The 13365-nt window shown below is 31.7% G+C and overlaps 1 protein-coding gene across 6 annotated transcripts in view; it reads left to right on the top strand.

Moving 5' to 3' along the window:
- Window positions 1–13365, top strand: part of ERR (estrogen-related receptor) — a 38479-nt gene that overhangs the window by 21200 nt on the left and 3914 nt on the right. For 4 of the 6 annotated variants that reach the window (XM_074143579.1, XM_074143577.1, XM_074143580.1 and 1 more), the window contains one exon: window positions 1118–11602. In XM_074143579.1, coding sequence (XP_073999680.1) covers window positions 1118–1274 — 157 coding nt within the window. In that variant the 3' untranslated portion in view covers window positions 1275–11602. Of the gene's footprint in view, window positions 1–1117; window positions 11603–13365 lie in introns of those variants that run through there. The other 2 variants (XM_074143578.1, XM_074143581.1) reach the window with 2 other exon arrangements.

Below are 13365 nucleotides of genomic sequence, written 5' to 3'. Positions count from 1 at the left end.
ATCGAGGTTCATCGCAGCAATCTCTCGTCGGACGGCAAGTGGTTCGATATCTGCTTGCAGCTCCATCGATGTAGTAGGAGTCGAACGAGGGGCTCCTAGTATAACTGTTAAGGCTGCGTTTTGCACTTTATCCATTTTACCACATATTGTTTCAGGGGCGGTAATTAGAGCTTCCGTGCCATACTCTAACGAGGGTCTTATAACGTTTTATAGGCCAGGGTAAGCACTTACTGAGAAGCACCCATGAGTCTCTTGAGAAGTGATATGCGTTGTTCGCTTCGTTCCTCCATCTTCTCTACATGCTTTCCCGCTGTTAACTTTCGGTCAAATTTTACCCTCAAGTGAGGGGCTTCATGTGTTCTTACAATATTTTCATTGCAGTACTTTAAGGAGATCGCATACTGCTTAATTGACAACGTGAAGAGTTGATATTCTGTTTTACAGGGATTTATCTTCATCTCATTTTTCAAACACCATCGTTCAATTGCTATAGTAAATCATTTAAGCAATATTCTAATGCCTGTATATTGCTACTTAAATCATCCGCGTATAACAAAGCAATCAAACCTGACTGAGTTTCTGTTGCTTCCAGTACGACATTTATCATGACATTAAAAAATACTAGGCTTATAACAGAGCCTTGCGGAAGGCCTTGTTTCGTTTGCCCAAAAGGAGATACAGCATCATTATATCTGATTCGAACGAACCTTTGAGCAAGAAATGAATGTATAAGTCGATAGAGGTTGTTATTTATATTTAGTTGTTTGTGCAGTAACTGATGATCTCCATCCTAACATCCAAAATAACTATGACAACCCCTACATTTAAAAATTTAGGAATAAAATTGTAAAAAAAAAAAAATAATTAGAAAGCAAGTCTTCATTAATCTATAGTGTGTTTCGTTATATAAGTAATCAAGTTACTTAATATCATATAACGTCCAAGGTTTTACTTATAAAGCTCACAATTGAATTAGTTGAAGGTGACTTTTTTTTAAAACACAGCTCAATATTATATAGTTTTTGAAAAAATTAGACGTACGTTTTATGAATTTTTTTTTTTAAATAAACAAAGGTAATTTCATTACAGATTTTATACAATTCACTTACTGTTACAGAGGCGATCGAAGCGAGACTGCAACAGTTTTATTGTGCCTACCAGTGTTACGCCAAGCAGATCATGTGCTTCGTACATTTTGGACTGGACTACTCGCTAGAGGTGCTGTTTCTATAAACAAACTTTTTATTGAAATGCTCGAACCCACCCTTCGATAGTACAAATTCATTAGTGATAGATGGCCTTTTTTTGTAAGGTGTTGTTTATTTGATTTTTTGTTATTTTTTCTTAAGTAATTAAAAAAAATTATATATATATATTTTATATATATATAAAATTCGTACCCCATACTATGGAATACCATGTCACATTTCGGTTTTATTTTAAGGTATAATAAATATTGTTTTTAATGTTTAGGAGGGTACTTTATAGTGTAGTAATCATTAAGATTTAAATATTGATCTTAGGGGCTTAACATTAATTTTGAATTTGATTTCAATAAATTAGAATGTTGTTAATGAACCAACAATCCTAAAAATTTACAAGTTACTCCCCTTAACAAAATTAAAACTTACTGCGAAGAATAAAAATTAAAGAGGAAGGAAATTATCATCTGAAAGATGGTAGATTGTAGTCATATTTATCAAATCGTGCTTTTTCAATTATCTAATCACGCAAAATGTTTTTACTTAGTTTGTAAGTATGCAATAGTCTTTTTAACTTTTTAATTTTCATATAAGTTAGGATTTGTAAATAATTACAGTAATACCTCTGAAGCCCTGTATGATTTTATTTTCTTAGACAATCGCATAAAGAGGAAGATGTTAGTCAAAAGATTTGACGAATTACTAAATATTATTAATTATATTTATTTATTATTAGACGAATCAATAATACTGCGATATCTTGGCTATTTTACTTGCAAGTAAAAGTTGGCTTAAATAGATGGTTAGGTTTGCCGTTTTGGATATCTTCCATGTGTTAGCTACTTCACTGACCGAAACCAGATTATCAAAGTTCTGGATTTAATACTTAGTAAACCAATTGTTATTTTAGTAAATTTTAGCGATTGACTGTACACAAAATTTTGAAAGAAGTGTAAATATAAAATTAAAATTAACATACACAAATTTTCAGGTAAATAAATCTTAATTATTCGGGGGTATTACTGTGTTAATCAGAAATCAGTTTAATAATTTATTAGAGTTTTTGAAACTTATTTAACATTTCTTACACACATTATAACATTTTAATTGAAGTGATTCTTCAGTCAATTTGAGCTTTTTTACTTTCTCTTACTTCTAATAAGAAGAATGTGTAGAAATTTATCAACCAAATAATATTAAGGGACGTAAAAGTATTATTGCAATTTTGACAAAAATAGGTGAGGACAAGGAATGCGATTTAAGGAATAGGTTTGTAATTTCAATGCTTTTTTTGAACTTGAACCAAATGTTCATTGTAAACGTCACAATCACTAACGGCTTAAACACAATTGCTGCCAGACAGTTTGTGAAGTTACTCATAATAGATTTTTCCTATGTACGGATTTAGAATAGAGCAAGGAATACGCTCCTCTACTCCCATGGGAAGTTGCAGGACACCTTACACACTGACAAAAAAAATTGTTGAAATATAGTAAATACCAAATAGGTTAATTTGGAGGAAAAAAGATGCAATTTGACTGAAGAATACAGTATATAAAGAATCCAAACAATACATATACATATATTTTTTCATAAGAAAGTCAGTTCTTTCTGATTGATCACACATTTTCGCTTTATGTTGCTTTCGTCTGAAAATCGTTGATAGTCTCAGGGACCAGTGGAGTATTAGTTTTTATGATCTATTATTTAACGTAGATATCTTTACACGTCGAATTTTATCATTATTTGAGCCGTTTATTATGAAAATTTAGAATTAGGCAATTCTAAAAGGTTTTTTATTGGCAGTGATTTTAATTTTATCAGATAATGCTGGCACTTTTATTCTTAATTACCTACCAAAGATTCCTCTAAGACAGAAAGATACTTAAACTAATAGCTTTTTTGGCGAGGAACTGTAGTGATTATGACGTCCTTGTGACTCTGACTGTTTTAAAAGAAGCTGTAGAAGTTGATCTTCGAACAGCACTAGAAAACTTGCAGAAGCTTAGGAATGCCACAATACCGTAAATAGACACTTTCAAGATTAATATTTTAATATTTATCAAAATAAAACAGCCGATAAACAAAATAAGTTTGTTAAATATCTATACTTTTTTCTCTCTTAATGAGCGTAAGAGGAAGTATTGTGGCCATGTCAAATTTTTGGAAATACATGTTTTTACATGAGCGCGAAATGAAGAGTTTAGCTCTTAAACACTCTAATTTTTTTTAATGATTTAAGGCGCATCAACATCGTAAGGTTATTGGGGGGAAAATTTAAAACAGCAACTTAAACTGCAAAAAAGTTAATTTCATGCTGCCTTATTTGGATGAAGCTAATTCTCAGAATCGACTGTATTATCATTGTGTATAATGAGACTACAACTCAGACAAAAATAAACAAATAATAGTTTTTTCCTAATGTAATTTAGTTTTATTAGAAGTGCTGCATTATTTTTGCTCAGCAGTTTATTTTTTTAAGGTTAAAAACAAAAAATTGGAAAACGTCGCTTTTCTATAAATTTTAGATAACAGAGCAATGCCTTACATTTTTATTTGAAAAATTATTTTTGGGGTGCTAAGTAATTTGACTGAACAGTTTAAGATTGATAACTACCTGATCTACTGCAGATAAGTCATAAATATTAGACAGAATCCTTTTAAGTACAATCCCCATGCCTTTGTACATTCATTTAGTAAACTTATAAATTTTGGTTTTAAAGTAAGAAATTAAGAAAAAAATGTTACAGCAGAAATTCAGTGTAAAAACAAACTAATTTTTATAATAAGCGACTCATTTAATTAATCAATTTTACAAAAATCAACAAAAAATGAAAATTTATTATCAAATATATTTTTTTACATAACAAGTACTTATTTGCAGATTTTAAAAAGTGCACTATTATTAGTTGAGCAAATAATTATTTTATTAGAAATATATTAGAAATATTAGAAAAGTGATATAAATTTAGGTAGTATAAGCATAATAAAGCATAAATATATTCGACAAAGTGGTAAAAGTGCCTATTTACATGAGAGCAATATATACATTTGTATGCTTGAATTTAAAACTAGTTGAATTACTATGTAGGATAAAATAAACTAATTTTATAAAAAGCAAAGATGGAACACCAGAAAAAAATGTTTTCAAAAATTTTGAGAATTTTTAATTTTTTTAATCAAGAGAAATTAGTAATTAGTCTACTATCTCGGGTTAGTTTGCAGTTGCACAAACGTTGTGGTGGAGTCCGAAATATAAACATGAAGTTTACATGAAACCGGTAGCACCTACGTGAATAATCCCAGACCACTTCGTCTCTTGTTTTTGATAGCACTGTAAAAAGAAGTAAGTCATTAGAAAGTGATTTTATTTTAAAAAATATTTGTTGTACAGTAAATGTTTATATAAGAGCCAAGAGCGATTTTTCAGCCACAAAAGCAAGAAACTAGTTAGTGGAAATAATTTCAGTTACAAGAGACTAAGTCTTGAAGCGGTTGTAACCCTCTGTTAGTCTGATTTCTCAACTCAAAAATTTGTCATTGAGCGCCATTCCAAGTGTTTAGTTTTTACATGAAGGAAACAGATTGTCAAATTATTTGCAGTAGCGGTAGTGGGATGCTATCTTCAGAACGAATAGTTGTATGTCCTGCATCTTTTTTCCTTTTGAATCGCAAGCGTAGAGCTATTTATCCGTAATTGTATGTTTCATTCATTGCAAGGAGTCTGGGCTATTTACTTTCTCTCCTGACTTGGTTGTCCAGATTTATCTATTATATGAAAGGGGTCAATGTCCTAAGAACGTTAAACGTTGTAATCCTCACTAAGTTTGCACCATTTTGTAGACGATTGTTTCGCTTATGCTAGAATCAGATTCCTTATCTTCCGGTAGAAACGAGCTTTCCAGGTACATTTATAGCACTGGGAGACTGAAGCGCCATATCCTACCTCTTTACCTAACTCTAGATTCTTCATAATCCACCAGCTCCCCTGTTTGGATGGAGTCCTACCTAATGCTGCTTCTTAGGTAAGGGGGCTTGGAAACGATTGGTAGTCTTTCCGTATGGGTGCAATGTACAGCCTTTGCAATGTTGTGCTACCCGTTTTAAAGAGTTCGTCTTTGCTCAGGTCTATCAGAGTTCTTAAATATACATTTCTCTTGGTTTCCTCACGCCAATTCGGTATGTTCTAAATTAAACCCTTTGGTAAACGCATATCGCAATTACAGCTTGTAACCAGAAAATTGAAACATCCATCAACTTATAATTATTAAAATCAAACTTAGCTTGAAAGTTACTCTTAGATGTAAAGTTCACGAAAATAAAATAGGTTACCGGCGGTGATAGCGAATACACTTCTCTACCGGTATACTGTCGAGTCGTTAGCCCTATTAAACCATCCACCATTGCTAATTCTTTTTGCAATAAGCTTTCCAGCTGTTTTGCTTCCTCATGCTCTAACCAGCAATCCAGCAATTAATGCTTTAATCCAGCAATTTTTGTATGTGGGTGAGGCTCTTTGCAGAAAGGCAAAAGGCTTAATGATTGGTTGGTCCTTGAACTGGCCCTGGCATCGATGACAATTCCTAAAGATCTCATGAAGTTCATCCCCAGTAAACATGGGACGGTCAAGCTAGGGAACTGTAACTGCAATTCTAATTGGCGTCCGTGAAGGCCGGCTACAAAGACAATAGCGCTCTGTTACCCCTTTCTAGCTAAGTTTGATTTTAATAATTATTAGTAATACTTGGATATTCACGATTTTCTGGTTACAAGCTAATTGTAAAGCTAGATTGAAAGTGATAGGGGAAAAGAGGATTTAGAATAACAGGTGATTTAGTTAATGGCGACGATTAAAACTGTTGTGCAACTACAAATTTTATTACCAATGGCTCTCTTACTGTCTGTTGCATAAAATTTCAAAATAAAAACATCTTACTATACAGAAAAAATAAGACAGATCCTTATAAGTTATTGGAGGAAAAATAAATTTATTTAAAGTTTTTGAAAGTTTGGATTACTTTTCATAAGTTTATTATTTTGGGGTTAGTTGATATCTAAAATTGTTATTATTTTAAATTTCTATTTTTTTATTAAAGGTTTTTATTTTATTTTATTTCTTTGAAGAAGTACTAACGTTTTATTAAATGTTATAAAATTAAAAAAAAATCTAAAGTATGGGTACTTCTATAATTCGTTAGATTTATTGACATGCAGATGAATTGAAATTTAAATTATTCTTAAATGACTTTTTTTCTAAATCTATTGAAAGGGAGACCATGTTTGCTGGGTTTTTGGCGGCACATAGATTCTTCGAATTCAGCCGCTTTAGGATTTTGTTTGGGTGGAGAGCGCTTCGACATCTTAATGGCCTTAGCCATTAACGCCTAGATTTTGTTCTATTATTTTAATTCTAGGATGGATTTCCACTAACTACTAGCGAATGGTTAGTTATAAAACTAAACGGATTCTTTCTCTTTGTCAAACTGTAATGAGATGGCTCATGAGAAAATATTCCAATACTGGGAAATATTGCGAGACGTCATTCTAAGATATTTCTGTAATGTCTTATACTTTCCCAACACGTTGTATCTCCCTAGTAAAAACAAATATAAACTAAGGGGGTAACTATCATGGTCTCAGGGCTCGGTCGCTTCAGGAAACACTTAAACGCTACCACTTGGTAGTGTGATCAGAAAGTAAAATCACGTTTTCACCTTCTTTGTAAACGTTGCCATTTGACCTACTGACGGCCCTTTAATTTTGGAGTTTCTTGCCTCAAGTAAAGTTATCGCCCTTGCAACTACTAACCCTTAATGGGGAGGTTACATACAAACAAAAGAAAATCCAATGCGTGTTATATTTTATTTTACAAAAACATTTCTGATCCTAACCTAAGTAAAATTATTTAAACTGAGTTAGTGAGCTCGCCAGCCTTGTAGACTTTTTCTTTAAGTTCCTCTCAGAATCCAGGTTAAATTAAATCACACGAGAGTGGTGTCCTTTTTTTAGCGAAATGAATTTATACATATGCCTTGCATTCATGGGGAATACGCCACTGGCAGTACGATATTTATTTGAAATTAAAAAACGAAGTGAGTCCATTACAACTAATAGTGATTTTTTAAGCAATCAACATTCTGTAAGAAGAATTCAAACCAAAAGTCTAGAGTGACATGGTCTCTTTTTAAAGAAAAGTAATGTTATATTATTTTTAAAATAAGCAAATTATACAAATTATTTTATAAAATACTAACAGATTAATGAATACAGTTGTTAAAAAAAAAAAAAATTACATTGACGGAATCACAGGCTTTATTAATTTAGCGATACTTTCCTCCCTTTGACCCAAAATTTGTGTACCTAATTGTTTATTCAAACTAGCTAACGTGCTGTATATTAAATAACTATTTCAGCATAAATTACTGATTAGTACTGAAATAAAGTACAAATAATCTTTTTTTATTAAGAAACCAAATAAATGCATTCCACTTGTTAATGAAGGCATAATAAATCCGTAATTCCTAAATAATTAAGGAAAGCGAATTTCGTGAGCGAAAAAAGTTGTGCAGCCAATTGAAGAAATTCACTCTTTTGGAGTGTACCTTACCTACATTGGTGTCGAATATAAAACTAGCTTTTGATGGACGCCTTCAGAAGTCTTTTACATGATAGACTGTTAAATTTTATAATTGTCAGCCTGTTTTAGGGATTCCTCTGCCTTCAGGATGTTTTCTTATCTTGTCTTGTGCTGATCGCTTGTAGAAGTGTGCCTCCGCTTCCATCTCTTCGTGACGCCTATTTGTTTCCGGAAATAATGAACATCAGAAAGAATATATCGAAGGTTAACATATAAATAATCTCTGATGATAATATACTGGTCATCGCGTGATGATGTCAACCCCATTAACTATTATTTTTCTGGAATATTTAGGTCCGGTATGTTTTATTAGATTCGTCCACACTTTTTACTTTTCAGAACATTTTGAGAAGTCGAATTTTATTAAGTACAAAAAATCTATCATTTCCTTTTGTTCAAAAGGTCAAAAACTTTTTAATTAAAAAAGAAAGTCAATAGTTAAAAATGAATAAATAAAATTGCTTCAGTCACTTTTAAGATATTACATTTTAAAATTAATCAGTTTTCTGTATTTAAAAACACTTATAATTTCGTTACTATCACACTTTTACAAAGAGGACTATGCTATGCTCGTTTCCCGATTTTGGCTTTGGTTTTCGTTTGTGGTGATGTTGTGAGAAATCAAGAAATATGAGAAAGAAAAGCATATTTAGCTATTGGCCTCTGTCTTCGATGCCACCTAAAATGATACGTAGACTAAAGCCACCTGAAAAAATAGGTTTTGTTTTATTTTATTTTTTAACGCGATACAATGTATCGAGTAAAAGTAAAAAGTTTTTTTTTTTTTTTTTTTAAATCTAGAAACTAGGCAGGGAGCTGCTCACAAGGCTGCAGAAAAAAAAAAAATGTAGCCTACTGACCGGCCACGGTGCCTCAAGAAAAACGGTTGTAGCGAATTTCATAAAAGAGAAGGAGTATGATTCAACCGTCGGGTCCACCTTTTCAATATCGGCGACGCGTGGACGGAAATCTGCCTGTTATGCTCCAACGGAAAGATGAAAAGCGAGCACCTTGATATAAGCATCTTTCTCGAGGGGGAAACAGTAAATGAGAACTATTGCGCCTCGAAGCCAACTGATGATATTGGGTTACTCGACGTAAAATGGACACGATCCCACGAGCGTTAATAATAATAATAATCATATTAAATTTCATATCGTCGATTTATTTTCTTAGTGAATGAAAGTAATTTGAAAAGACAAGATCTATATATCTAATAAACCAAACTCTGTCTCATAATTCCCGAAGAAAAGAAAGCTACGGTGATGGACATCTTTTCGCAGACTTCCAGTACAAGGGGTTTTAGGCTACCAAGAAAGCATTCATTATTTATTATTTTTGGATTTTAGGAGCCAAATTCTTTTTTATGGTACAAAGTGCTACCAAATAGCTACCTTCCAACAAGGACAATGACTGATTTAAGTTTAAATATTTTTAAAATTTGGTTCATTTTGTCATACTTTGTAACCTATTTATTGCTGTTTTATTGTAATCGATAATATCCTTCAAATACAAAAGAGAACAAAATATGGACGAATCCAAATACAAGAATTAAAGTTGAAGATACAAAGTATTTTTTAGAAACCAGGAATATTTCATGTGAGGTATTATGGAGAGATAAATTGTTTTGCTGTTAATACTATTCTGTTCATTAGAATCTTAGATTTTTATTTACAGATTATGATCATTTTATTTTTTTTTTTTTTGTGCGAGAGGTTGTCTATCGACGTATTTTGGCGTCCAATGCAGTTCAGAAAAACAGAATAGTTTATAGTGAACATTTCTTATGTTCCAGTACATGCTCGTTCGCTCGATTATTTTTTCATTATATTCATGCAAATGATCTTGTGAGGCTCGGAAAAATTTCTTGTAGCCCAGGATTTGTCAGCATCCTTCACTGTTTGAAGTTGATCTTTTCAAGCAAAATTTTCTTTTAATATGTGGACAAATATAAGCTTCCATTCACCATTCGCTGAACTCATCCTCTACTTAAAAGAATTCAAAATCTTTTTTGAATATACTAGTTTTTACAAATGTTTTGGAAAACTCGCAAGATAGAGGCACATTTTCATACAATTATACCACAAAATTTTTCAAGGTTTCCATTTTGTATATTCTTTCTTTCTTCTTCTTCTTTTTTTTTATTTTCTTTGTTAACAAAAATTGAATCATGTATTATTTTTAAATAGTTCTAAATTGATAAATGAGTATTTTTTCAAAAAAAATAGTTTGTGAACTAGAAAATCCCGTTTTGAAAATGTGTAACTTTTTTTTTATTTCAAAGGATTATTCCACTTTTAGTTTTTACCTTCTACCTACTAATCTTTATGATTTTTCCATTCTTCTCTGTTCCACGCTCGTTTAATCCATTCCAACCAAACTCTTCTATCTCTCCACCCATATTTTTCTGGGATTTTTTTCGGTCGTCGCTTATGTCACCCTGTTTTAATCCAGTTGCCTTGTAGACGTCTAATCAGTCTGGTTTCCTTCTCTTATTTTTATTTTATGGTTTTTATTATTTTGTTCTTTGTGTACGTGTGATCGGCGAGTAGCTGGCATGATGCTGAAAAGGCCAGGAGGTTTGATTTTGGAGTCCTCTTTTCCTATAGGAATTTTGACCTTTGCCTTTCAGATGTTCTTATTCGAAGGGTTGCTTTCATTAATATCAATATTCACATTAATTTTTCAAAATGGCTGCCATAATTATTGTAAGAAAAAAACACTCTATTTGCCAGTTTTCATTGCTGCACAAAGTAAAGAATCAGAAAGAATATCTTCGCTGAAATTCTTCTCGTCTCCTCCAATTTCTTTCTTGTAACCTGGAGATCAGGACACAAGCCAAAGAACTCGGCTGAAGAACACATAATGTAGGTTGGACATTAAGCAACTCTTATGCGATATCTAGCAAGATCATCATTCTAAAAGGCTAAAAGTTCACTTAGCGGCAAACTCTATTATAAATATCCGTAAGTTGTGCTTAAAGTGGGTCCTTAACTCTTATTTTACCTTCACACAGCAGCAATGAATGTTGTGTCTAAAATTTCTGAGCCTTCTTTAGTTGGCTGCTTCTTCATTGATTTTTAAGAGTAACCATGTGACTTGCACCCACAGGTCCTGAAATCCAACGAAAAACTTCGTCAAAACCACGTTTTATAAGGTCGCTGATGAAGCTCCTGCATTTAACGAGTAATTTAAATACTAAATACATGTCGGCGTCCCAATTTCACTGGCGCAGTTATACATATAATTGCTCCTATTTTTACGGTCCTCTAAAAAAAAATGTAATTTCCTAAAATTAAATATCTCAGACAATATTCAACTGATGTATTCTCATTCCTAACCATTTTAATAGCGGTGGGGGATCTATTGTAGAATATTTTTTTCTTATGGACCAGTTTAAATTAAGGAAGTTATTTCGACATTTATTATTTCTACAGCTTAAAAAATAACGAACATATTTTTTGGAATTCTTGGGTAGTAAATTGTGGAATCATTTGGTTATTATATTTCTCCATCTTGTTTACTTTCCAGGTCAAGTGTGAGGCATGTTCAAATTCTCACTCTTTACATACTTGATTTGGTTTAGTAATATAATATATATTTGTCAAAGTGCCTTTTTTTGCCCGCGCTGTATGAATAATTCTGCTCAACTAATTGTGACATGGTAGCTCCGATAGAAAAGTTATGTTTTCTTAGTAGTTTTAAAGAACTTAGCTTATTATATAGTTGACTGTTTTCATTTTTTAAGTTTTTTTTTTTTTTTTGAAAATATATTTTACTTGCCTTAGGTTGCAATATATAAAAATAATAATAATAAAAATTATATAAATAAATTTAGTCAGTGGTAACTCGTATAAACGCACATACGTACTTATAAAAATGTGATAATAAGTTTAACAATTTATTTTTTCATTTACCTTTAACACATCTTGCCTGTGATTATGTTATTCACTTTTATGTAACTTTATTTTTTTTGTTAACTGATTTCAAAAAAAAAATAAAAAAATAAAAAAAAAATTAGGTATAATGCTATAGACTGTTACAAATTATATGTAAACGGAACAGAATTAATTTTTATGTAAAATTTATTAAATAATAACCATATATTTCATATGTGTGTAAATAATAAAGTCAAAAAAAAAAGTAAAAAAAGTTTACAACTTTCATGTTTAGATGTTTCCGTTATCACTTTATCTTATTTCTCTTAAGAGGAAGTTAATTAATCGTGGTGATTTTTGGAATAGAATTTACTCCGGAAATTTTTGAATATTTCTTGAGTATGCGAAGTGGTTTTTACAAATTAGTTTGTGAATGTGATGAGCATAATGAAAAAACCCAGAAATATGTTGTTATCACGGGAACCAACAATAAGTTTATGTTCAAAATCCATCAAAATATTTATGGATTTTTTATTTTATTATTATTATTATTATATAATCTTTATTAAAAATAAGAATACATGTCTTTGGACACAAAATTATAAAGACAACTGCCATGGTCAACGACAAATTACTTTTTTCAATCAGTGATTTAACTAATAGTAGAACCAAGAATAGCTTTGCAATATTGTGCATTTGATATTGAAATATTTTAATCTGACCTCATACAGTCTAGAACAAGCTACCAAGATATGATGCATTCGGTCATGTATTAGCTCATTACATAACAAACAAATTTCTTCAGTATTACCATGGTGGTATGGCGTAGAACTACCTAGGTACAATACAGCAGCCGGAGTCGTAATTATCCACCTGACTTGCTCCAAGGATAAACTACAATTAAAGTAATGTTCACTACCTGAGCTAAAATTAAGCTCTTTATAAATGTTATAGGAATCGAGCTCGGAAACTTTCTGCAAAAATTCTTCTTTGTCTTACAGCTGGACAGATTTTTAATAATTTATTAAAAATGTCGTCCCAATTATTAAAATTACATTCGAAAATTCACATTAAAAAGATTAATGATTTAACCCAATGAAGGAGCCCTTAGTGCTCATCCGAAAGGGATGATCGTTTTTTGAGGCAACAAGACTAGGCAAGCCAAACGAGCACGGAGATTTCATCTGGAGACTAGGTATCAATTTGTACTCATCAGAAAAGTAACACACTCGGTAAGTTATCCAAACACTAGAAGAGATGGTTTTCGCTGATTTTTAACCAAATCTCTTAGAGCTAAGGTAAGAGAACTGTTAATAATCAAAATTTGAAAAATACATTATTTTTTTTTTTGTAATTTAAGGCGCGACAACATGGGCGCCTGGATTACTGGAAAACCGGCCTCCGGCCAGTTTTCTCTAGTTACAGAGAATGCTATCAATCTCCGTGAAGTAATGAGCTGTAAAAAGCTGCTAAGAATAGAAATCTAAGGACCGGCCACTGGATTCGAACCCGGGATTCCCACGTGGGAAAGCTTGTTACTTTGTTTCGTTGACTTAAATAAAATTCAATTGGTACAAAAAAAATTGTACTTTTAACGAAAAGCTATTAATTTGCTATACATTGAAAAAAGCTTATTCAATTTCCTAAA

This window comes from Rhodnius prolixus, unplaced genomic scaffold, assembly GCF_049639745.1.
Source record: "Rhodnius prolixus isolate KJV_2025 unplaced genomic scaffold, Rpr scaffold_12, whole genome shotgun sequence".
NCBI lineage: Eukaryota > Metazoa > Arthropoda > Insecta > Hemiptera > Reduviidae > Rhodnius > Rhodnius prolixus.
The sequence above is the reverse complement of the archived record's forward strand: the minus strand, read 5'-3'. Positions and strand labels throughout refer to the sequence as shown.